Here is a 23,638-nt window from a genome sequence, read left to right on the forward strand (position 1 = left end):
TCAATTAATTAAATTCTCAGACAAAAAAATCTAACTTTAGTTATGCCGCATGAAATGATGTGGCTCTCTATCTGCGTGCACGCATTGCGCGTCACCGACGTCTTTAATCAGCAGCTGAGATAACCAGGTGAGTACTAACAATAAATAAATATATATATATATTATATATAATATTAATATATATTATATTATGAAAATGTACATTTTAGTGTTATAACCTTTTCAAATAATTTGTCAAATTGTCCTTTTTTTATTTGCAACATTGCTCTTAACTACCCGCTGTCTGGTTTTCCAGACCTTCTCACACCGGAGCCCCCCAGGGCTGTGTGCTCAGTCCCCTCCTGGCAAAATTACAACCCGTCTACATCGATGGAGCAAATGGCCATCTTTAAGTTCCTGGTGATCCACCTGACATGGTCCTCACACATCTCCGTTCTGGTGAAGAAAACTAAACAGGTGTATTTTTGAAGTTTTAGAGGAGCAATTGAAAGTGTGCTGTCTGAACGTTACAAACTGTACTTGGCAACAGGTGATTAAAATGCCCAGAACGTCATTGGAGCCCATTTACTGAGTGTCAGTGATATTGGAGCCTGCAAAGAGCTGCAGGGTTATTAAAAGGCAAAAAACACCCATGAACCGGTTCACCCTGCTGCCTTCTGGAAAGAGATACATAAGTATCTCCTCGCCACACAAATTCAAAACAGCTTCTTTCCACTCGGTGTACTCACTTCGTCCTTCAGCCTCAATGTTTCTTTGTTTTCTGTCTGTAGTAAATTCAACATTTGCAAAAATTAGCATCAGAACCACCTCTTGAGCCCAAAAGAGGTGATTCAGTTCATGTTACGTTCTAAAGAATAATATATATACTGCGCTTCAATGGTAGTGATTTTGATTTAACCAAATTCATTTGTTTCACTTTATTAAGTTACATACATTTATATGTTCACTGCTCACTATGAAAAATATGTGTGAGAATATTTTAACGGAAAATACAAAAGGCATTCCCATAAATATTAAACCTATGCAGTGTAACTGCAGGTATAAAGTGCCATGTGTCTCACAGCTTGTTGACACTGTAACTCAACCGATACTTTGGCCAACCAATTCTTATTAGCATCATAGATGTTTTCTGATAAGTAAATAGAAACTGTAGCACTAGAATGCTAAAGATATGACTGAGGTCATTCAGAAACCGCGTTGCCATTACGTAGTCTGTCTACCAGAGGGCGCTGCCAAACGTTGTGGAATTTTAAACTAAATCTAGTATTGGTTGGGCTCTTTCTGAAACATCCTAAAATACTGGTTTCCAGAGAAATACGAGCAAAGGTAACGTGCTATGCAGTTTACATCAAGCAGCATACAAATATGAACTGCTTTTCATAAAAATAGATCCCATCGTTTTTTAAGAACTTTCACAGCTTTCCCATTAGTTTGAAAAGGCACAACTGTCTTCATAAATACTATTCTCCCTCAGAGCATGTGCTGTGCAGTCAGAGAAAAGAGCTGTCCTCTGTAGACGTGTCCCACAGCACTCTGCATGTCCTTCTGGGCCTGTTGGTACGACCCAGCAGCGTGAGGTTGACCTGCGGCGGTTGGAAAGGCTCGTCCTCGGCTTTCTTTTTTCCTGAGGGGTCAGCGCGTTCATTGGTTTCAGACCTGTAACCTGTCAGGTCACGTGTGGGTGGCTCTCCCTCCGAATGGCTTTCGGGTATGCTTTTCTTGGTTTGAAGCTCTGTGTGGTTATTGGCATCGTCCGAATGCTGAATGGGGCCGCAGCTCTGTCTTCGTGGCTCTGAACGCCGGGTTCTTTCTTGACCATCCAGGGTGTCGTCCTGGTTGTGGCAGGGCCTTTGATGATTGTGATTGTGCCAGAAAACTCTGCTCTGCTGCTCTAACTCGGAGAGCAGAGGCAGGCCGATGTTCAAGTGCATCAGCAGGTTTTCAAGCCACTCCTCCAGCTTTGCAAAGGAGGGACTGAAAGACAAAGATTTGTAGTGATTACACGTTGTAGAACCAAAATATTTAGTTGACTTTTCTCCACTGTCTTAGTTTAGTTGGTGCAATGCATTGCTTTGAGTATTCATAGTTTATGTAAGGTATATGGGCTAAAACATGATACAGTACACTTGGTACACTTCACATCATCTGACCAGAAAGTCCAGACTTTCTGACTGTAGTCGTAGCAAAAAACATGGAAATCAATTTCCTACAGAATTACACCTCTAAGGAAGTAAATGTGACATTATAAGTAGTGGTTGTTGTTGTGTTAGCTCAATCTGGACAGGAATGAACTGTACGTTGTTGGGTTGAAATGATGCAGTCGTACCGTTGATCAGCATCTATGTCACAGCAGAGGACAGCCAGGGGCAGGAAGGCCGGGGGGCAATGGGAAGGGTGGTACTGCTGCAGGAAACCGGCTACATTAAGCCCAAAGTCATTTGAACGAGGCAGGTAGTCAGGGTCAGCATTCACTCTGCCTATGATCTTAAGAGAGACAGAGGTATAAACTGAGTGCTTTAAAATGGATAATATTGTGCTGGGCAATATATCAGTATTTGTGAAATGAGACTAGATGTCGTGTTAGATTAGATCATGTTAGATCATTCAAATGTTTTGAAGGTTGCATTACAGTAAAGGCATGTCGTTTATACTCAATTTTAACTAAGGAATTTATGAATATCAGTCTCTTTTAGGAATATTATTCCTTTGTCCAGATGTTCTTACCTCGCATATCATGATACCAAACGAAAAGACGTCCACCCGTTCGTCGTAGCTTTTCCCTATGAGGTGCAGAGAAAAGATTGGAGAAAGTGAACCACAGATGTGCTGTGTCGTAGACGAGATGTAGACATCATGTTTTCAGTGGATTCATAATAAACCTGCGACTAGACCTCAAAATAAGGCCTATCAGACAAGTTGAGAATGGTCTGTACTGTTTGAAATTGTCACTTCAAGCCACCATTGGGTTCAAAACTTGAGAAAATAATATATAGAAAGTGTTACATAATGAATCCAAAATTATTTCTAGTCCTACTCTGTGAGATCTCACAGGATCCAAAATCCTTTACTCGTTGTCAGATGTATTAAGATAATATAATCCAGGGCCTCCAGTCTTCCAAAGGTGTTATTCTTAGTGTTATTAGGATCTAACTACCAACAAGCCTCTGCCCAAGTGGTTCAGAGATTGCTGTAAGTGATGGTCTCACCATGGATCATCTCAGGGGCCATCCAGTAGGGGTTCCCCACCACGGTGTAGCGCTTCCTCCGGTCGGGCCTGCGGAGCTCTGACAACGTGCCCCTCACGGGCCGCTCCATTGAGGATGTTGCCGACTGATTCCTCTCCTTTATTACCAGCCTGGCTAGGCCAAAATCTGCCACCACCACAGATTGGTTCTAGTTAAGAAGGGGACGGGTTTAGAGAGTGAGAGGAAGGGCCAGTGGAATATCAGGAGCATTTATGTTGTTTTTTGTTGTTTTGTGTAGTAGTATTGCGGCGAGACAACAGGCTGTGTGGGCGGAGCCGCATTTTCCTAAAACGGAAGTTGTTTGTACAACAGTAAATCTGTTTTATGATTTTAGTTCAGACACCTGAGCCGCCTGTTCTCCCAGGGCAGGGGTGGCAAACTAATTTCCGATATGAGATTCAAGGAAGCTATTGATGTAACACCTCAACACGGTGGGGAAGTATGCATTTGTGAAGAAATGACTTGTTTACCTCCCGGACCAGGCAGTTGTGTGAATTTAGATCCCGGTGGATAACGTTCATGGAGTGTAGATAGGCCTAAGAAGGAGACATGTTACATACATTAGGGAAAGTCGACACTACGAATGAAAGAATGGTTTGGGGTATTAACCTTGAAAGACTCACCATTCCAGCTGCGATGTCTTTGGCGTAACCTACTCTTGTACTCCAGGGGAAGTCCTCCTCCTACGATAACACAAGTGTGATCATCATAGTGTGTCTGTGTACTCTTAGTGTGTCTGTGTACTCTGTCACAGGTTTAAACTCACCATTTTTACGATGGTTTCTCTGACCGTTCCTCCTTGGATGTATTCAGAGATGAAATTTATTCTTTTGTCTTTATAGAACAGTCCAATGAACTTGAGGACATTGGGGTGGTCCAGACAGCGCATCACCTTCACCTGTACAAATTGAGAGTAGAGTAGTTAAACAAATGCTTCATCTCATTGTAGCAACATGGAAACCACTCACCCATAATCCTTCAGTGTTTCCCGCGTTTACTCCGATGACCATTTACCTCCTTTAAGAAAGTCCTGTGGGTTTCTTCGTCAAAACGTATCAACTCTTTCATCACCATCACCTCCCCCGTCTCCTGATGCGTTACCTTGACGACGGCAACAGGTCAATCACAATGTGATTAGAATCACAATCTTCAAAAGAAAGGACACCCAGGTGTAGAAAGTTTTGAGAGTCCTCCATAATAATGAAAAGGGAACTGCGGTACCTTGACAGCTTGTCCAAAGAAGCCCTTTCCAAGCACTTCTCCGTGGATGAGGTCCGAAGGTCTGAAGATGCGATGGGTCCGATCTCCAGGGTCGACACGAAGAGACTCTGAGCGAACCATGTCTCTCCTCTGAGATAAAAGCGACAGCGCCCCAGTGGACATCGGACACTTATCTATACTACAGCTGCGCCTGAGAAAGAAAAGAGAGACTCACACAGAGAGAAAGAGACGAGTATCTAAGTAAAGAAAGCCGTGGGTTTGCACTTACAGAATATGTCTGGATCGCATTCCCATGGTTCCCTGGTGCTGAGGGGACGAGAGGCTGATTGGTCCGTCCGTCTCATCCCCTGGACTTGGCTCCTCGTCCAGACTTGGGAGTTTGTGTGCTGGGGAAAGTTTATCCCGGACGCGCGGGTCAGGAGAGCCGAGGTCATCCTGTGCACCGTGTGAGGGAAGCAGGTCATCTGGAGACAGCGGGTTGTGTTCAATGGTCAGCTGCAGCGGTCTGCTTGTGTCCTGGATCACGCCGTTCAGCTAGATGAAAGGACATCCCATTGAGCTTTGGTGACATGTTGACTTGTTTGTTTTTGTGGAAGCGAAGAAGTGGAACCACTTGACACTTAGTTCTGTCACGGCTCGGTGGAATCGGTCCCCCCCAGTGAGAGGCCTACCTCGTCTGGGGACATGTTGAGGACAGGGATCCCGTTGACCTCTAGTACTCGGTCACCGTTGTGGATGGACGACAGCAGGTCGGGGCTGAGGGCAGCTGGGTCTAACCTGAGGTGCGAAAGACAACGAGTTAACGGGTGTAGAAAGGGTGGGGTAAGGCTAAAGGAACCCGGGTTGTGCTCTCTGACCACATCTGACTAGATATTATGTTTCCTCGCGCTGGTGACTTGGATTGAGAGGCTCACCCCGTCACAGTGACAAGAGGGCCGTTCTCTTGGCTGAGATCAGTGGCGAAGGTCATGGCTCGCTGGCCACCTGCAAGAGGAGGGAGGGACACCAGTGCCACCATGTGAGGACTCTTGGCCAGTGGGGAAGCTGACCTCGTAGCTGAGCCTACGCCCTGTCTGAAACAGTGGCCACTGCAGAATGGGCAGATCACGAGATGGAATTAAGGATCCTCAACAGAATCGTCATTTTATTCGTAGTTTAACACATTGTGCCTTTTCTATATGCGTTCTTTGGGCATTGTTTTCACTTTCCACATGCGTCGAACTTGAGCCATGAACTTGCTTGTAACTCACCAGTAGAGTTTGGTGCGTTCCACAAGCGTGTAGGTGTCTCCGTCTCCAATGAACATTTCACAGCTCACACAAGTGAAGCATTCAGGGTGGTACTTTTGATCCCCAGCAACCTGTTAAAACACAACGCAGACGAAGCGGTTTGGTGAGATCAGGGACCAAATGGGGCTCAGAAATCAAAAGAGTTGCCTCGGTGCATTCCTGCAACGGGGCATTGTAGCGCTGGGACGTTTTCCGAGGATATCCTCTGGTGATGAAAGACGAAATGCTGTTCCTTTCATACCAGGAAGAAACCCAGAAACAGGAAAGCTTTGAATTTCTGAATAGTCGGCGCATCATGCTAAGAGCATTATTTGTTCCTACATCATTGCCATACGTCAATCTGTGAATATTACGCAACATACATTTTGATTGTATGGCGGCTTTGAATGATCAATGAAGCAGCTATTTTTAAACTAGCCCTCCAACTATCAATCAATGTGCTGTGTGCTGAGTACAAAGACACAGGATGATTTTATGCTAGGCGGCTTGGGATTTTTGTTTTGTTTTAACTGCAATATTGTGACCCTTTGTAATGAGATGTTTCTAAAACAGGGAAGTACTGCTACGGAAATGTGTCTTTCCGTCTTATGTAGATTACAAGTGCATATGTGCAACACATTTTGTGTCCTTTACTGTGCTGTATACGTGAGTGATGGCACAAATCCCCTCTTTGATTGTCCAGCACGTTCCATAATAAGGAGCATTACTATTAATTGAAGCCCTCATTTTATGTATTTGTCATCGTAAAGCATCTTTGGGTACCCACAAAAGCACTATAAAAAAAGTATTATTATTATTATTATTATTTGCAGTGATTTTCCGTGGTACCATAATGAGTCCTTTTGAGATGGTCTCTTGGCAGCCGTGGCAGTGCTCTCCGTAGCGGGCCCAGTAGTGCTTCTTACAGAACAGCTGTGCCTCTCTTTCATAGTACCAGTGAGACAGGATGCAGCCACATTCATAACACCTGAGAAAGAGGGAAAGACAAAGCGCATTTGAGTATTTGTTCGGAACCACTCCACAGATTGGGGCTTTATAAAAGAGCTTCCAGAAGGAAATACATGGCTTGAACGAAAAAAATAAGAAAATGACGGGATTCAGCCAAAAGGTGTTGGGGGCTCCAAATGTGTGGTGTATCACATGAGATAATATGAAAAACCACCACGGGGTGAATACTTCTGTGAGGCAGTGTACACCGTGACAGAGAGCGCATTCAGCCAGATGTTTCTTACAAAGGGACTATTCATGTTGACCCTGGTCTGTCTTATGTCCAAAGTTAAATCCAAAGACACCCACTCAAAGATTACAAAAGAGACCATAACAAAGTGAAAACATGGCTGCACTTCACAAAGCTCTTGTTGCATAAATGCAGCTCAAAACTTTCAGTCCTTTTTAAAACCGGCAAACAGAACAGTATCCTGGGCTTAAGCGGCAAACGTTGAATAATACCTATACACAACAAAAACTTGCTTCTTATCTCCTCAATGCAACTGCCTTAGTGGGAAGTGACTTCCTGGACCGAGTACAGCCCCAAGTTTCCTCTCTGTAAAGGCCACGCTGTCCTTACAATAGAGAAGGAAAAGATTGCCTTTCTTTTGAGAATAAAATAGTTGGAGAGATGTCTTTTCTGCAAAATTCTACTTCTGCTTCTAGCTTTCGTGCTAATCGCCGTGGTTTTTGTAAGAGGGTATCGAGATGCTGCTCACTATTTTTTGCTATAGACTGTAAACACTTAAATAGGATCACATAATGGAGACAACAACGTGGCCATATGTGATTATGTGGCATTGAACTTTAGGTTCATTGCTGCAGCTCACATTCATATGCATCGTTTTCCTTGAGTAAAGTTACTGTTACTCAAAGCACTTTCTATTTGTAGCCTGTATCAGATCCACTGGAGAAACAGTGCACTGTGGGAAATATCTCTCACTGCACACTCCCGATTATTGCCGGGGAAATAATTAAGTCATAAAACCCTCAGACAGCTGCAGGTTTTTTTCCCGCCCCCCCCCGCCCCCCCCCCCCCCTTGTGTCTTTGTTGTTCTTGTGATAGTGACGGATGTGGAGCCTCCCAGCTTCACATCTGCGATTTCCACCTAAACCTCTGGTTTATCCATGGTCCGTTTCCCTACTACTACGCCCACTTTACTCTGTTTGACAGAACTCCCCCCACCCCCCCCCCGGCTCGTGCTGCCTCTTGAGATTATCTTCAGGCATTCTCAAAAAAATCTCCTGACATATGTCCCTGTGTCTCGGGAAAGCAGCGGCACCTGCTGTACACAAAACATTCATCTCAGAATGTCTACAGACTCTCAACATTTGACCTGCGTAGGTAAATTGTTCAGCCTCTCAGGACGTATTCTCCTGCTCGGCTTTCCTCCACATTCCGTAGATATGAAGAAGTTAGAGTGATCCAGGGATATTGTTTCAGTGGTGTTTTTTAATGCAGCACTATGGATGAATCTTTTGACGTAGACCTGAGGAGGAGTAGTGGGGGTCGGGCAAATGGGGAGCCACAAAAACAAATGTTTCTTTTAGTTATACATTTGACTGTAGGCAATATCTTTGTTTTCTTTTGGTGTCATTACACACACACACACACACACAAACTTGTTGTTGAAGTGAAAGCAGATTATCAAAGAAGTGTTTCTCATATGTCCGCCTTTCACCACGGAGTTCTTTTTGAGGAAGTATCGCAAATGTTGAACTACAGTTTGCTTGGATATTCTGTGTTTTGCTTTTTGCTCCCCTGCTCGCCTTCTTCTTCTTCTTTCTTTCTTTCTTACCTACACAAACACGCTGCAGCAAATTGTTGACGGCCGGCGGCTCTTACCGTCCTTTCGTTCCTCTGCGAAACCGCTGGTCCCGTCGTGACATTCTGCCCCTCGGCGGTTCCCCGATGATGGGCAACTCTTCCCCTCTCAGAAACAATCCACCCTTTCACGAACGGAGCTCTTCAGCTGCATGTGGTCGAGCGGAGACCTCAATACTTCTGCGTCAGCGGGCTTTGTCTATTTTTTTTACTCTCTCTTTCTCTCTCTATCTCCATTCCCTCAGAGGCTTCCTGTGCATATGAGTTCACTCGCTAATGAGTCCCTGTGTGAGAAAAACACTCTGACCTACTGACACCAGCTGGTCGGGCTCCCTCCGCTGGCTACCAGGAAAGAGCCGTATCCCAGTATAGAAGCTGTGCTCCACCGTCCCTCTCCTGTTACTTCCAGTATGTGGACCTCTGCGAGAGAGTGGGACTCCTTGGCAGAGTCCGCGCAGTGTGCAACCAGTTGGGTGTGAATGTTTTTTTTTTTCTTCTGAGAAGTGATGAGTTTGTTTGTTGTGAAATGATCTTCCCATCAGCGCAGACATCATCTCTTTATGAACGCTCCAATCACTGAACTTCCCCCGATCCAACAGTACAGCTTGCGATTTATTACACACAACCAACAAGAAGGAAAAAACAAGTTACTTTCATCAAGGACTCTATAATGGGCTCCGTGACCCATGCTGCTGTACTGACATGCAGAAGTCTGCACTATTAGCTGAGTAACAATGGCGACCGCACTTCAATGCTGCTTTAACTTTGGTGGTAACGTTTAACCTCTGAATATGTAGCTTCCTCCTTTCGGTCAACCCTCCCCCCTCCCTCAACTGTTTCATTGGTGGCGTGTCAATTATTTTTAGCTGCTTTAAAATGACAATAACGTGAAACGACTGCCGTTGGTAATTCCTTTATTTCAGAGGGCGTTGTCCGAAAGTTTGTAAAAGTGCATCATTTTCTTGATAGAAACGCAGATGTTGAAGACACCTGTTGAATGGCATGATAGGGACGGATGTAAGTCGATAACACAACGGACTACAATGTTACTCAGCACAATGTAGAAAACAAAGCAATTTTATTAGTCGTAATAGTAAACAAGTTTTAAAAACTGTTAAAACAAACACACAAAGTAACTAAAATATCTGATATTGTATTAATTCACTTGATTTGTAAAAAGAGATTAAATAGAACTCAGCTTTTTCTGCTTTTTGTCAGCATAACTTAAAAATAACAGTGTTGAAAGAGGTAAAAAAAAAAAACATCAGTCAACGCTCCTCAGGTGGCATCTCAATGGCTTGTAATCATATTACCTCACATTAAGTTTGAATTCTTACCTCAACAGCAAATGTGAAGGCCAGATCGAAGCCACATATTATCATAACAAATACATCCTTTTATTAATGAAAGGTATCGATGTAAACAAAAAGTTTACACTCCTACCAATTGGTGTTCTGTAGCTATAAAATATTGATATTGCTGAGGCCTGTAAAACAACACAGACTGCTTTTTGGTGTCAGATAACGACCAATCAGAACACCGCCTTCACAGTTCCCCCAAAATAGCAGCTGACTGTTTCTTCGCCCGCACAGATTATCCAAGTGTTTGGACTTTAAACAGTAAATTATAAAGACAAACCAAGTGTAACTGGGTAAAAGTACGCCCACCACATTAAACATTGTGTCAGCATGCAGACAGGTCTGAAGGAGCCGCCCTGAGGGTGTCCTTGGTATCAGTCTCACCCCCATGAGGATCTATGTCCCATATTTGCAAAGAAACAACAGTGATGTTGAACAAAGATCAACCTAAACGGTATCAAAGGAGAGCAGAAAATGTGCTAATCCTTTATTTCAGTGATGCTCACTCTGGTGGTCGGGAGCCACAGGGAGTCACAGGGTAATTCATGGGGGGGGGATTGCCCTTTTCTTTTAAGGAAGGGTTAGGGTTAGGGTTGGGTTAGCTCCTTTTGAAAAGGCCAATGAAAAGTTTGACATGGGGCATGTGTTGAAGCCGTAGCTTCTATGACGGATCTGCATCTACAATATGGGATCATGCAGTAGCACCAATGTTGTTTTCATGAGGTCATCGTCCGTTGGTCTCTCACTTCCTCCTTTGGCCACAGAATTTACCCTGGCAGCCAGCGCCTAGGTACACAGACACCATTATTCTTTACTTAACATTCAATAGAAACAGCCTACTGTACGGATAGAAACTACTCTGTGATAACTTTAAGATCTGAGTTTGAAACATACGACTTTGTCGAATTGTGTCCCAGTGACACGTTGCATTACATTACATTACATTACATGTGATCTCAGGGATCAGCTTTCCATTTGAATTCCGCACAAGCACATAGTTCCTGTATTTGGGGCCGAAATGCTCTGGTAATTCGTAAGCATGTCAGCTCTGTGAAAACCGTGTGTTCTACTAGAGCCAATTCAGAGATAAAAGGGTGGTAAACGACACTCTGAGCTGCTCCTACTGGCTTTGTTGAATTCTTAGTTTAAAGCATTTCAAGTTTAAAGCTAGAAGAACTCTTGGAATGGGTCTAATTGATGAGTAGAAAAGTTTAGTTGACTCAATACAAAGCAATACCATGTGTGATTATTTGTTTTAAAACTTTTTTTTTTTGTTACCTCTGTAGCCCCCAGAACCGAGGAACGCCTGCATGGCTGCATATTTGGCTGCCTTCTGTGCCTTGGCTGAAGAAAATGAAAGTAAAAAGGATAGTTAATCTCTAGACATAGACATCTGTACCATAATAACCAGCACCAGCCATTTTAAGAGCATACTTCCCTTGCCCCCCCCAAAAATCGAAATCAACCTTTTTTAGAAGTTAGAAAACCAGGTATAAATGAGTGATTTTGTGTCTACGTGTGTGAAGATACTGAAGCTAATTAGAGCATGCCTGTCTCAGAGGAGTTCTCTTACATTTTTGTCCTGCCCCCGTATATCCTAGAGAACAACAACAGGAAAGACAGAGTCAAATTGAACAATCATATTGATACTCTTTACAATGGTTCCATTTGTTATCTCAGTTGTGACATGAATGAAAATATGCCAAAGCAAATATTCACCACACATGGCCAGACACACAGGAAGGAAGCATTTCCTGTTGCTTACTTTGTTTGCATGTCATCGTTATGTATCATAGTCAAGTTTTAAAAATATTGTTCATTTTGAAACAATACATATAATGTGCTGGGTGTCAAAATGAAAGTCAGTTACATTACATGTCATTTAGCTGACGCTTTTATCCAAAGCGACTTACATTGCATTACATTTAGCCTGGGGAGCAATTAGGGGTTAGGTGTCTTGCTCAGGGACACTTTGACATGGCACATGGGGCAGCCAGGATTTGAACTGCAAACCTTGCGGCTCCCAGTAAATCACACTACTCCATGCGCCACCATTGCACAGTTAAAGTGTGACAAAGTGCTTCGCCCCTACCTGGATAGTTTCCACCAGCCACTCCACCATAGCCTGGTCCACCGCCTCCTGCTGGAACAATGACCACATTACAACCTGCATCATCCCAGCAGTCAGGCTTTGGTATCTACTGTGTAGCGGGTTGCATTCAGTTTGAGTACTTAAACTGACCGGGTAAACCGCCCGCTCCCCCTCCTCCTCCTAATCCCTGACCGGTTCCTGCAGGACCTCCTGCTCCTCCTGCTGCAGGAAGCCCACCTACTCCAGCACCTGATGGACCTGGGTGGGGTTAACGGAATGTTTAAATATCTGAGTACGTTTTATTTTCTTAGCACAGCAATATACAAATAAACATGGAAGAAAAATAAAGACAGTGGGGAAGAGGTTTCTCATCTAGTTGTTTCATGCAGGAAATATGGAAATGTCAAAATAGTTTTATTTAATTTTTCTCTATAAATAATATCCAGTTACAATAAAACTGTTTTAATTCAATATTTGTTTATTTAGAGAACAGTACCTGGACCATAGCCAGTTCCACCCAACGAGGAGCCGTAACCAGATTTAGGAGGCTTCCTATTTCCTAGCGCTTGGCTACCAGGTCCATATCCACCAACACCACCAGGTCTAAAACCCCCCGGCCCAGTTCCAGCATTTCCTGGGCCAAAGTCACCAGTTGCAGCACCTCCAGGTCGATAACCAAACGGGAATGTTCCAGTTCCAGTTGGACTGTACCCTGCTGGGCCGTAGCCACCACGTCCAACTCCGCCAGGAACACTTCCTGTACCTCCTCCTAATCCTCCTGCTGGGAAAATGTCTATATAAGCACAAATATATAGTAACAATGTATCAAAAGATAATTACAATCCCATATCCTAGCCCGTATCTTACCTGATCCATACCCAGCCCCTCCATAACCTGGAGAAAATGAATCAGAATGTTTGGCTAATTACTTTTCTTGTAGAACAACCAAATAGGTCTTTACATCCAGTGAATTTTGAAATATTGCCTCCTTTTTTAAATGGTTCAATTATTACTTACCAGATTTAGAAGGTTTTCGTTTTCCTAAACCTTGACCGCCTTGGCCAAAACCCTCTCCTGTCCCGGCACCGCCTGGTCCAAAGCCGCCTGTCCCAGCCCCACCCGGTCCGGAGCCTCCAGCTCCTGTCTCGGCACCACCTGGTCTGAAGCCTCCTGTCCCAGCACCACCTGGTCCAAAACCTCCAGTTCCTGTCCCAGCAGCACCTGGTCCGAAGCCTCCTGTTCCAGCACCACCCGGTCCAAAGCTGCCTGTTCCAGCACCACCTGGTCCAAAGCTGCCTGTGCCAGCACCACCGGGTCCAAAGCCTCCTGTCCCAGCACCGCCTGGTCCGAAGCCTCCAGTTCCTGTTCCAGCACCACCTGGTCCAAAGCTGCCTGCGCCAGCACCACCGGGTCCAAAGCCTCCTGTCCCAGCACCGCCTGGTCCGAAGCCTCCAGTTCCTGTCCCAGCACCGCCTGGTCCGAAGCCTCCTGTGCCAGCACCACCTGGTCCGAAGCCTCCTGTCCCAGCACCGCCTGGTCCGAAGCCTCCTGTGCCAGCACCACCTGGTCCAAAACCTCCAGCTCCTGTCCCGGCACCGCCTGGTCCGAAGCCTCCAGTTCCTGTCCCAGCACCACCCGCCCCTCCAGGAACAACTCCACCTGGTCCGGTCCCGTAGCCACCAGGCCCACCGCCAGTACCACCGGCTCCGCCAGCAGCTGTCCCATAACCTAAAAACAAATAGTGTTTGACTTTGAACGTTTGAAGGTCTGCATCATGACTCTTTGTAATCGTCAATTTTTAACATACGTTTGGGTGCTTTGCCAGTGCCGGTGCCCAGTCCATATCTTGAGCCTGGATATATATAGGAGAAAAGATCCTTGACCAATATTTCAATGACATGCTATCCATATTAGATGTGATATTTTGATAGCATTCTACTGTATGATATTTGTCAAAAGGTCAACTTACCACCAGGAGCCACACCCCCACCATATCCCCCCAGTCCAGCACCTACTCCACCGGGGCCTCCTCCTCCCCCGAAGCCTCCAGCGCCAGTTCCAATAGTTCCAGCTCCCCCAGGACCAGCACCAATGCCTCTGTTTCCAGTCTGGCCTCCATAGCTCCCAGGTCCAACTCCATATCCACCAGGCCCTGCACCATATCCACCAGGCCCTGCACCATAGCCGCCTGGTCCTGCGCCATAGCCTCCTGGACCAGTACCATAACCTCCGGGACCAGTACCATAGCCTCCTGGACCAGTACCATAACCTCCAGGACCAGTACCATAGCCTCCTGGACCAGTACCATAACCACCAGGACCAGTACCATAGCTTCCAGGACCAGTACCATAACCCCCAGGCACAATCCCTGCCCGGCCTCCCGCTCCAAGAGTCCGATATACTGAAAGGATAAATAACAATGGATGTATTATGTAGCTTCTTTCATGGCTCATGTGACCTTATTAAAAAGGATGCAATGTAGTTTCAGTTCATATAACCTTTGCCTGATTTTCCTGCTCCATGTCCTGCTCCAGTGGGATAGCGTATGCCTGAAGGAGATCAAATGAGATATACTTTAGTTCAGATGTGTTTTGTGCACCTGTTTTTGCTGTAACTTCGTTGGTAAGGCTTGGGATAGTCAGCATACCTCCACCTGGTAAAACTCCGCCAGCAGCATAACCTATGATGGATAACGCATAAACATTATTTAATGTGTGTACATTTGGGAGAAATACATCGAAGAACAAAACAATGTAGCAGCTCACTTTTTCCAGGTTTAAGAGCTCCTGTTCCTGCTCCACCAGGCCCAGGTACCAAGCCGGCTCCTCCAGAAGCGCCTCCTGCCACCCCACCTACTCCACCAGCTATGCCCCCTCCTACAGTACCATCAGGACGGTGTGCTATATATAAAGAAAGTGGACAAATAACATTTATTTTGTGAGTATGTGCTTTTTTGTGTGTGAGTGATTCATCTGTGGCTGGATGGAAGCTTAATAAACAGTGGTGGTGGATGTTGGATGGTAGTAAATGTAAAAGAGTCTCCATTCAGATGACAGAAATGGCACCTGTGGGCGGTTTGGGTGTTGCTCCAGCTGCACCCTGTGGTCCGACTCCAGCACCAGCTACACCACCTGAAATGCCTCCTGCTGCTCCGCCACTGGTAGGACTCCCTTGGGCTCCTCCCGGTCCTCCCTCCGTGCCTCCTGCACCACCTCTCTCTCCATCAGGACCTCCTTCTCCATCTCCTTCGCCTGGCGTGTCCCCTCGGGGGACTCCTGCAGAAACAACGCAAATGAGTATTCTTTATTTTATTCCCTATTCGCTTACACAAAACACTAACAAGCCAGGTGAATGTTCAACAGATTTAGATTACTTATGCAGTATATTGATTTGTCATCTACCATCACAATTTCACTGTTTGGTCGTAGGTAAGCACTGAGTATTTATCCTAAAACCTCAGTGGTATGTTTTTGGGGTGAATGGGATTTTATTTCACTCACCCGGGGGCTTGAGAGGTTTGACTCCAGGAAGTTTCACATCTAAAAGATCACCATCAGAACCTGCACAATGAGCCAGGGTAATGTCAGAAGCACAAGTGGGATCATAGTTGGAAGTATAAGGCACCGAAGAGTTTGGATGTTATGGCCTTTGAGTTTTAACTTAAAATATATAGAACATTCATTATTTTTTAAGTGTACATGTTTTAATAGTTTGGTTTAAATAAGTAGTGTCTGAGTTAGCTGAGCTGAAACTTTGGGGGCCTGTAATCATAAAGTCTGAATGCTTTGCAACTTTAGAATAGTACAAAGATTTTGATATGAGTGTGTCTAAAAAAAAAAAAATGATTCACTTTAAAGTTACTGACATGGAACTTTTATCCCATTGAGTCGTGTTTAATGAAGAGGATGTTAAAATAATTTTGATTCCTTCTACTACTAAAACACGCCTCACTGAATTAGTATCGGATCATATCAACACCTTTATTTACGTATATATTCTTGGGGAATTTGTTGTGTAAATGATAAGTACCTGGCTTTGCTGCAAGGATGGGGATTCCGGTCCCACCCAAGCGATCTCCATCATCTCCTCCACCCACTGGACTGCCAGCTACACCGGTACCGCCTGTTTTAATACACATTCCAACGAATGCATAAAAACTATGGAATTTATATATTTAGCATAGCATATTGTTTTGTTCCTTATTTTTTGTAGATTTTCCGGTGTTCCCCATGCAGTCTGGGCCATCTTGTTTAATCATGTTATCATATCCTTTGACATGAGTTTTGTTTGTAAAAACCGTTGTCATTTAGGCCACAATCTGTACATATTTTTTAAGTTAAATGTTCTCGAGACTCCTGCAAGTTTAAACACACCTTCTCCTCCAGAACTTCCAGACCCCTCTGTCACACTGCTAGCCCCACCATCTCCTAGAATAAGGTTCAAATATCAGTAGTAGCTCTGAATAAATCAAACAAAGACAATGGCATAACTATTGTTAGACAAGCCAGTTTTTTCTTTTCTATTCATCTATTTTGGAAGCTCCCCTCCAACTACCTTTCCGTCACAGTTAGGCATATTTTATTTTGAATCTATTGTACAGGCTGCCCTCTGTTTTGTAGTAACATGTGGCTTAATTCTTTTGGTGAAGATACCTTCTGATGCTGGAGCTTGTGTGCCTCCACTGGCTCCAAGTCCTGCTCCTGCTCCAGCAGTAATAGTGCACACATATCATCAGATTCGTTACTAATTGATTACCCAAAGTTAGATTCTCAATTTCGAAACATAAGCTTACCACTCGGTCCAGCTGTTGTTCCTGCCCCGCTGCTGGGGCTTGAACTATTCACTGAAACACCAATGCCGGTTCCGGTACCAGATCCTGTAGTACTGGTCCCCGTGCCGGATCCTGTAGTGCCGGTCCCTGTACCAGATCCTGGAGTGCCGGTCCCTGTACCAGATCCTGGAGTGCCGGTCCCTGTACCAGATCCTGTAGTGCCGGTCCCTGTTCCTGCCCCAGGCACCACTCCACCATGTTGCCCTACGTTTATAGAGATAACAGTGTTCAAACCACTGTGTAATATACACATAATGTTCTACTTCACATTCTCATCAAAGGACACCCTTACCGTGCTTAGCAGCTTTGGATGCTGGTGTGCCGAGGCCTGAGGATCACAACAAATATATTGATAATAGTAAAATGCACTTATTGCTGCATTTCCTACTAACCATCAATAGGGGGCAATAAAAGATTAGTTCATACTTATACGTGATTCAGACCTTAAAGCTTACGCTTACGTTGCTACACACTAATGAAAACCAAACTTTACCAGGTCCAAAGCCCTCTTTTCCAAACCACCTATAAAATTGTATGAGACAATAGGTGAGTATGAAAAACTTTATTAAGAGGCCTTGGAAAAAAAACAGGTTGAACCAAAATACAAGTAAACTAAAAGAAGAATCAAAGATCTCTTCTGCTTTCAGTTTATAAGGCTCAAGGTCATCAAACACCAACAACTCACCACCTCGTCCTGCTCCACCTCCAAGAACCCCACCAGTCGCAATTCCATCTTGACCTACATCAGGATCATATGAAAATGATTTAGCCTTTACTGAAATTTGGGTGGAATGTCCTTCATCATTTTTTAAGGAATGTGTATTTTGATACCGTATTTAGCAGGTTTTGATCCAGCTCCATAGCCTGTAAATGGCAGAATACATTTATGATTTAGCTTAATTTAAGTTTAGCAAGATTTATCTTGGACAATAAAATTCCCTCTGAACCTGTTCCATATCCCGCTCCTGGTCCTGCACCATAGCCTCCACCTGGACCGTAACCTGTCCCAGACCCAGGTACTCCAGGCCCATATCCATGAGGTCCATACCCGGTTGGAAGCCCTGGGGATTAATGAGGATGAGACCTTTTGATGGATTGAGTCTTGACATCTTAAACTCTAGGCCACTGTTTGGAATTAATATTTTAATCAGACCTGTATAGGTTCAAAGAAAACACAGTTGGTCTACGTGACAGCGCTGGCCTATTTTGAAGTCCAATGCACTTAGAATGCACGCAGTACCACATTTCATTCACAAGATGGAGACCAGATCTAGCCTGTGTTTTGTGTGGAAGGGTGAGAACAGTATCCACTCAGAAATGATCTATAGGCTTTTGATTTGCCACTAGCAGTGTTGATATGGTCTCAAAAACAGAGGTAAGACACTTTATAGTTATGGCTTTATAAGTAAAGTTTACTAAAGTTTACACTGTTATTATAGCCCAACCAGCTACTTACCAGCTACTTAAAGAAAAGCTCAGAGAAACTCTACAAATCAATTTCTTTATAGTAACAATGACCACAACTAAAAAAAGGAACAGCTGAAGGCAGGTGTAGTACGTTAATCCTTCTCTATTTGAGGAGTTAATTGATGTTAGTGGGGTTTTTTTGTTTCCTGAGAAACTGTAAGAATGGTTTTCTTCTCTTTATACCTCCTGCAGTGCCTGTTCCAAAGCCACCTGGTCCACCTCCTGTTCCAACACCATAACCAGGTATCATGCCGGTCCCCAGTCCTGCTCCAGGTCCACCCCCAGTTGTTTGTCCAACACCTTGTCCTGGGACCCGTCCTCCTAATCCGAGCCCAGAAGCAGGCCCTGCTCCAACACCAAGTCCTCCTGCACCCAGGCCACCTCCGGGAAGACCTGCCAAGAGCAACATTTTATTAGAAAATACAGACTAACCGGGAAGCCCTTTATTGACAAATAACAAGCGGTTTCCATGGCTTACTAAAAAATTATAGCTGGAAAGTGTGTATTATTACTAATATGAATAATTACTCCATAAGTCTTACTGGGTAAACCCTAACCCTAATCCTATTTATTTAAACATTACATCAAATTACAAATTTACTGTGAAGACCAAATGGCCAGTTTGTGATTTAAAGAGAAGTTTGCATTTCGTAAATTCCTTTTAAAATGTTTTTTCTTACCATATTTACGAGCTTTGGCACCAGCATAACCTACAAAATGCAGACACATTAAGGTATTTTAAGAATAGACTATTAACCTGGGCGGGGGAATGACTTGAATTAGACATTTGTACCTTTTCATTTTCTATCTTACCTCCAGGTACAAAGCCGGCACCGCCAGGTCGCACCCCACCTGGTCCATAGCCTGTACCAGCACCACCAGGTCCATAGCTTGTACCAGTACCACCAGGTCCATAGCCTGTGCCAGTACCACCGGGTCCAACTCCACCACCTGGCCCATAGCCTGTGCCAGTACCACCGGGTCCAACTCCACCACTTGGTCCATAGCCTGTGCCAGTACCACCAGGTCCAACTCCTCCACTTGGTCCATAGCCTGTGCCAGTACCACCAGGTCCAACTCCTCCACCTGGTCCATAGCCTGTGCCAGTACCACCAGGTCCAACTCCTCCACCTGGTCCATAGCCTGTACCAGCCCCACCAGGTCCAGCTCCACCACCTGGCCCATAGCCTGTGCCTGTACCACCAGGTCCATAGCCTGTACCAGCACCACCAGGTCCAAAGCCAGTACCAGCCCCACCAGGTCCAGCTCCACCACCTGGTCCATAGCCTGTGCCTGTACCACCGGGTCCATAGCCTGTACCAGCACTCCCAGGTCCAACTCCACCACCTGGCCCGTAGCCTGTTCTAGTACCACCGGGTCCATAGCCTGTACCAGCACCCCCAGGTCCAACTCCTCCACCTGGTCCATAGCCTGTACTAGCCCCACCAGGTCCAACTCCACCACCTGGCCCATAGCCTGTTCCAGCCCCACCAGGTCCAACTCCACCACCTGGCCCATAGCCTGTACCAGCCCCACCAGGTCCAACTCCACCACCTGGCCCATAGCCTGTACCAGCACCACCAGGCCTGACTGCTCCAGAACCGGTTCCCAGTCCTCCAAGAGCTCCACTTAACATGCCTAGAAGCAGAACAGTCATATTTTATTTGTTCTCATATTCTTTGTTAAAAACAAAGAGTGAATCAGTTGCATGCAGTTTCCCATTCATACAATTCTTACCATATTTACGAGCTTTGGCACTTGCATCATACCCTGAAACACAAGTATAGTAATTATAAATTTGTCTTTGCAGTGCAATGATTGCAATGAATGCAATACAGTCTGTTTTCAGAGTGCAGCCAACTGGATACTCCTCCCTTTCCAGAATTGTAGTAACGTGAGCTTTTAAGTGCAAAACGGAACTAAAATGACCTGCTCTCTATGTCAATGTGATTGGCTTATTTTAGCTAACAAAAAAACAACACATTTTTAGTTTGAGGGGTTTTACATTTACGGTTACGAACAGATCTCCCAAAATGCTATAAACTGTACCTTAAAGGCCTTTCTGCTAAGTGCTACATTTTCCCAAAACCCCAAATCTACTGATTCGTTGTTACCTCCAGGTCCTGTTCCTGCTCCAGCCAATCCAGTTCTGGTTCCACCTGGACCGTACCCAGTACCACCTGGGCCGAAACCCACTCCGCCAGGGCCAGTGCCAGCACCACCAGGACCAAAACCAACCCCGGAGCCAGGTCCAACTCCTCCTCCCGGTCCTCTGCCTCCAAGTCCTCCAGCCGTACCAGTGCCTGCACCACCAGGACCAAAACCATACCCGCCCCCCAGCCCACCAGTCCCTCCTCCTGTGCCAAGACCAACTCCAGCTCCTTCACCTGGTCCTCCTCTTCCAAGGCCTCCAAGAGTACCAGTGCCAGCACCATACAGCAAACCAGGAGAGACACAAGACATTTTGAGTTTCTCATGTATTGAGTACAGGAGGTTATTAAATGCACACACTACATATGTAGTATTCACCATGTCATTTTTGGTATAAATATATTGTACGTATGCCTGATCATATTTGTTTGCTTTGGCTGAGCCAGTACCATAAGTAAGCATAAACATCCAAAATGTGCAATTATAAAAACTGGCTATTCCAGGTCAACCTCCAGTTCCAAATCACCTCCAAATCCAGGTCCACCTCCGGTTCCGACTCCACCTCCAAATCCAGGTCCACCTCCGGTTCCCACTCCACCTCCAAATCCAGGTCCACCTCCGGTTCCGACTCCACCTCCAAATCCAGGTCCACCTCCGGTTCCGACTCCACCTCCAAATCCTGGTCCACCTCCGGTTCCGACTCCACCTCCGGGTCCGACTCCACCTCCAAATCCAGGACCACCTCCAAATCCAGGTCCACCTCCGGTTCCAACTCCACCTCCAAATCCAGGTGTGGCTCCTGCTGTTCCCACCGGGAGTCTTCCAGCCCCAACCCCTAAAGCCCCTCCTCCAGCTCCAGCTCCACCTTGTCAAAAAGCAAGCAGATTATCTTACCAAATATGTAAATACAAAAACATTTTTACTACAGTGTTTTTGTATTATACAAAAGGTTAAAACCTCTGCCAAAGTGTATTTACCGTATTTAGCTGCAATTTTGGCTGGATTCTTTGATTTGCCCGCTCCTGTAATTTAAAAAACAATAAAAAAACAATGTAAAACTAACTTATTTTGCATTATTTCTGACCATTTAAGTTGTGTAACTCAACAAGCTGCTGCTGAATTTACTGCATTAATATGTCCTGTATACCTGTCTTTGGTGATATGAGAGGGTAACCACGAAAAACTCCAGGCAACTGCTGTCCACGACCATCTAAGGAGAGAAATATACCACAGACATACTCATCCTGGGAAGTACTCATTTGCAGCCTGGAATGTTATTAGTTAGGATACTTAGAAAACTACTAGTTAATGAATCCTTTAGTTTTAAAGTCCAAGTAAAGCATATAACATCTGCTTATAACTCAAAATAATTTCTTAGTTAAGAGATTTGACACTGACTGCCTGCTCCTCCTGGTCCAGCGCCCCCTTGGCCGAGTACCCCGGCCCCTAGAAGGAATAAAGGGAACGTCTTTTCAAGCATGTTTGCCAGAATGTGATTTCCCAAGATTCCTTGAGACAAGAGTGCATTCACACACCAGTCTGAGGCCCAAGTCCAGATCCTGTTGCCACTCCAGGGAGAACACCACGACCTCCGAATCCTAAGGCAGGAAGGTGAGAAGAGAATCTGTTAAAACTTGTAACTCTGTGAAAACACAGAATTCTACTGTATTGTTCAATAAATGTTTAATATTTTTAAGTTACCTTGGCCTGGAACATATCCACCCTGATAGAGTCCAGGCACACCGACTCCTGCGTGACCCCAAAAAGGCAGTGTTTCTGGTTGATCTGAACTTAACTTATGTTGTGCCTCCTTTAATAAGGGAATGTCTTTTTGTTTTTTACCTGGGACTCGTTTTGACGCTTTACCACCGCTCTTTCCTCCAGGTCCTACCTCAGCTGTGCCAGACTGGGGCAGCATTGTAACTGAAACAGGAATGAAATTCGTCGATATAACTGCTAATGTTACATAAAACTGAAATAGCAAACAGAATATTTCATTTGCATAGCCATTCTTAGTCAATAAGAAGAATTTAGAAGGGACCGTATAGTTTATGTTTAATACTTATTTAAAATAAGCTTTTCTGTTGAAAAAGAATATCCACTATTTTGGCTTACAGTACTGAAATGCATTTAATTTTGAGTGCTTTTCAGGGTAAACTTTATATTTTTTTAATTTGATCACCTCCTCCTGGCAGCGTGGCTCCAACTCCTGCACCTCTAGGCCCAACTCCTGCACCGCCAGGCCCAAAACCGGCACCGCCAGGCCCAACTCCTGCGCCTCCAGGCCCAAAACCGGCACCCCCAGGCCCAACTCCTGCGCCTCCAGGCCCAAAACCGGCACCGCCAGGCCCAACTCCTGCGCCTCCAGGCCCAAAACCGGTACCTCCAGGCCCAACTCCTGCACCGCCAGGCCCAAAACCGGCACCGCCAGGCCCAACTCCTGCGCCTCCAGGCCCAAAACCGGTACCTCCAGGCCCAACTCCTGCGCCTCCAGGCCCAAATCCAGCACCGCCAGGCCCAAAACCGGCACCTCCAGGTCCAACTCCTGCACCGCCAGGCCCAAAACCAGCACCTCCAGGTCCAAAACCGGCACCATCAGGTCCAACTCCTGCACCGCCAGGCCCGACCCCCCCTCCGCTAGGCCCAAATCCGGCACCACCAGATCCATAACCTGCTCCAAACGAAAAAAAGAAGAAAAACATCATTCAGTCATATTTCTGTAATTTAATCTGACATCAAAATGTCAGATTAAATTACAGAAATTTGACTGAAGGTGCCGATTAGTTTGAAAAGCAAATACCTGTTTTAGGAGGTTTGCGACCAGTTCCTGGATATTGACCACCACCTGGACCATAACCACCTCCATAGCCACCTGGGTCAGGACAGAGAATTTTTGATACACATCATTCTTCAGGTTAGCAATATATCAATGTAACCTGTGTGTGACCAGTTAAGAAGAAGTTGATAATTTTCAGCCATTCTTTTGGGAGTTCCAGCATGAGCCACCTCTGTTAATTGATGTTGTTCATAGCTGCATCAAAATGCAAAAACACTTAACAATTATTTATTCATGCATTTAAAGATGTAACTCTATGTCATGTGAATAAACAGATGTAGACCAATGGAAACCACTGACCTCCAGGTACGTGGCCTGCTCCAGCTCCCTGACCTC

The 23,638-nt window shown here is 45.2% G+C and overlaps 3 protein-coding genes across 5 annotated transcripts; all 3 read right to left on the minus strand.

The window, feature by feature from the left end:
* Positions 1–265: 265 nt before the first annotated feature.
* LOC119215099 (LIM domain kinase 1-like) lies at positions 266–9,362 on the minus strand. 3 transcript variants are annotated; one of them, XM_037466934.2, is made up of 15 exons: positions 8,589–9,362; positions 6,584–6,722; positions 5,717–5,826; positions 5,381–5,554; positions 5,138–5,243; positions 4,735–5,000; positions 4,467–4,656; positions 4,260–4,346; positions 4,012–4,143; positions 3,869–3,928; positions 3,716–3,781; positions 3,207–3,393; positions 2,725–2,780; positions 2,327–2,484; positions 266–1,974 (listed from the first exon to the last, which is right to left on the minus strand). In XM_037466934.2, exons 1-15 carry the CDS (start codon positions 8,630–8,632, stop codon positions 1,491–1,493), a joined length of 2,259 nt encoding a protein of 752 aa, XP_037322831.2. In that variant the 5' UTR covers positions 8,633–9,362; the 3' UTR covers positions 266–1,490. The 3 variants fall into 3 exon arrangements, with proteins under 3 accessions (XP_037322831.2, XP_062414157.1, XP_062414158.1); XM_062558173.1 differs by lacking the exon at positions 8,589–9,362 and adding an exon at positions 8,080–8,358; XM_062558174.1 differs by lacking the exons at positions 6,584–6,722; positions 8,589–9,362 and having other exon boundaries at positions 5,381–5,450.
* Positions 9,363–9,468: 106 nt separating this feature from the next.
* LOC134106188 (uncharacterized) lies at positions 9,469–13,903 on the minus strand (the record flags this gene model as incomplete). Its single annotated transcript, XM_062558196.1, has 9 exons — positions 9,469–10,711; positions 11,204–11,269; positions 11,499–11,522; positions 12,018–12,068; positions 12,168–12,275; positions 12,514–12,798; positions 12,885–12,911; positions 13,035–13,745; positions 13,825–13,903. Coding segments are annotated over 9 exons (1,395 nt in total), but the record flags the coding sequence as incomplete, so codon positions are not given.
* elnb (elastin b) lies at positions 13,767–22,730 on the minus strand. The gene is made up of 25 exons (XM_062558197.1): positions 22,168–22,730; positions 22,002–22,064; positions 21,865–21,912; positions 21,614–21,676; positions 21,444–21,488; positions 20,993–21,331; positions 20,430–20,723; positions 20,053–20,085; positions 19,129–19,953; positions 18,996–19,025; positions 18,499–18,708; positions 17,796–17,909; positions 17,680–17,712; positions 17,534–17,587; positions 17,141–17,176; positions 16,810–17,052; positions 16,670–16,717; positions 16,391–16,444; positions 16,047–16,139; positions 15,518–15,577; positions 15,083–15,292; positions 14,783–14,917; positions 14,665–14,697; positions 14,516–14,566; positions 13,767–14,418 (listed from the first exon to the last, which is right to left on the minus strand). The coding sequence occupies exons 1-25, from the start codon at positions 22,382–22,384 to the stop codon at positions 13,970–13,972; spliced, it is 3,780 nt and encodes a 1,259-aa protein (XP_062414181.1). The 5' UTR covers positions 22,385–22,730; the 3' UTR covers positions 13,767–13,969.
* Between the last annotated feature and the right edge of the window lie 908 nt (positions 22,731–23,638).

Source organism: Pungitius pungitius, chromosome 16 (genome assembly GCF_949316345.1).
Source record: "Pungitius pungitius chromosome 16, fPunPun2.1, whole genome shotgun sequence".
Taxonomy (NCBI): Eukaryota; Metazoa; Chordata; class Actinopteri; order Perciformes; family Gasterosteidae; genus Pungitius; species Pungitius pungitius.

What these genes read in the sequence shown, in the direction of transcription:
- LOC119215099 (XM_037466934.2), bottom strand. Translation starts at nt 8,632, where the DNA reads ATGTCACGACGGGACCAGCGGTTTCGCAGAGGAACGAAAGGACG. An exon ending in CGCAGAGGAACGAAAGGACG is followed by an intron (nt 6,723 to 8,588) that starts GTAAGAGCCGCC and finishes CCTCTTTCTCAG; the next exon opens with GTGTTATGAATGTGGCTGCA. An exon ending in ATGCGATCCAGACATATTCT is followed by an intron (nt 4,657 to 4,734) that starts GTAAGTGCAAAC and finishes TTTCTTTCTCAG; the next exon opens with GCGCAGCTGTAGTATAGATA.
- elnb (XM_062558197.1), bottom strand. Translation starts at nt 22,384, where the DNA reads ATGCTGCCCCAGTCTGGCACAGCTGAGGTAGGACCTGGAGGAAAGAGC. An exon ending in ATCCAAAGCTGCTAAGCACG is followed by an intron (nt 17,053 to 17,140) that starts GTAAGGGTGTCC and finishes CTATAAACGTAG; the next exon opens with GGCAACATGGTGGAGTGGTG. An exon ending in ACAAGCTCCAGCATCAGAAG is followed by an intron (nt 16,445 to 16,669) that starts GTATCTTCACCA and finishes ACCTTATTCTAG; the next exon opens with GAGATGGTGGGGCTAGCAGT.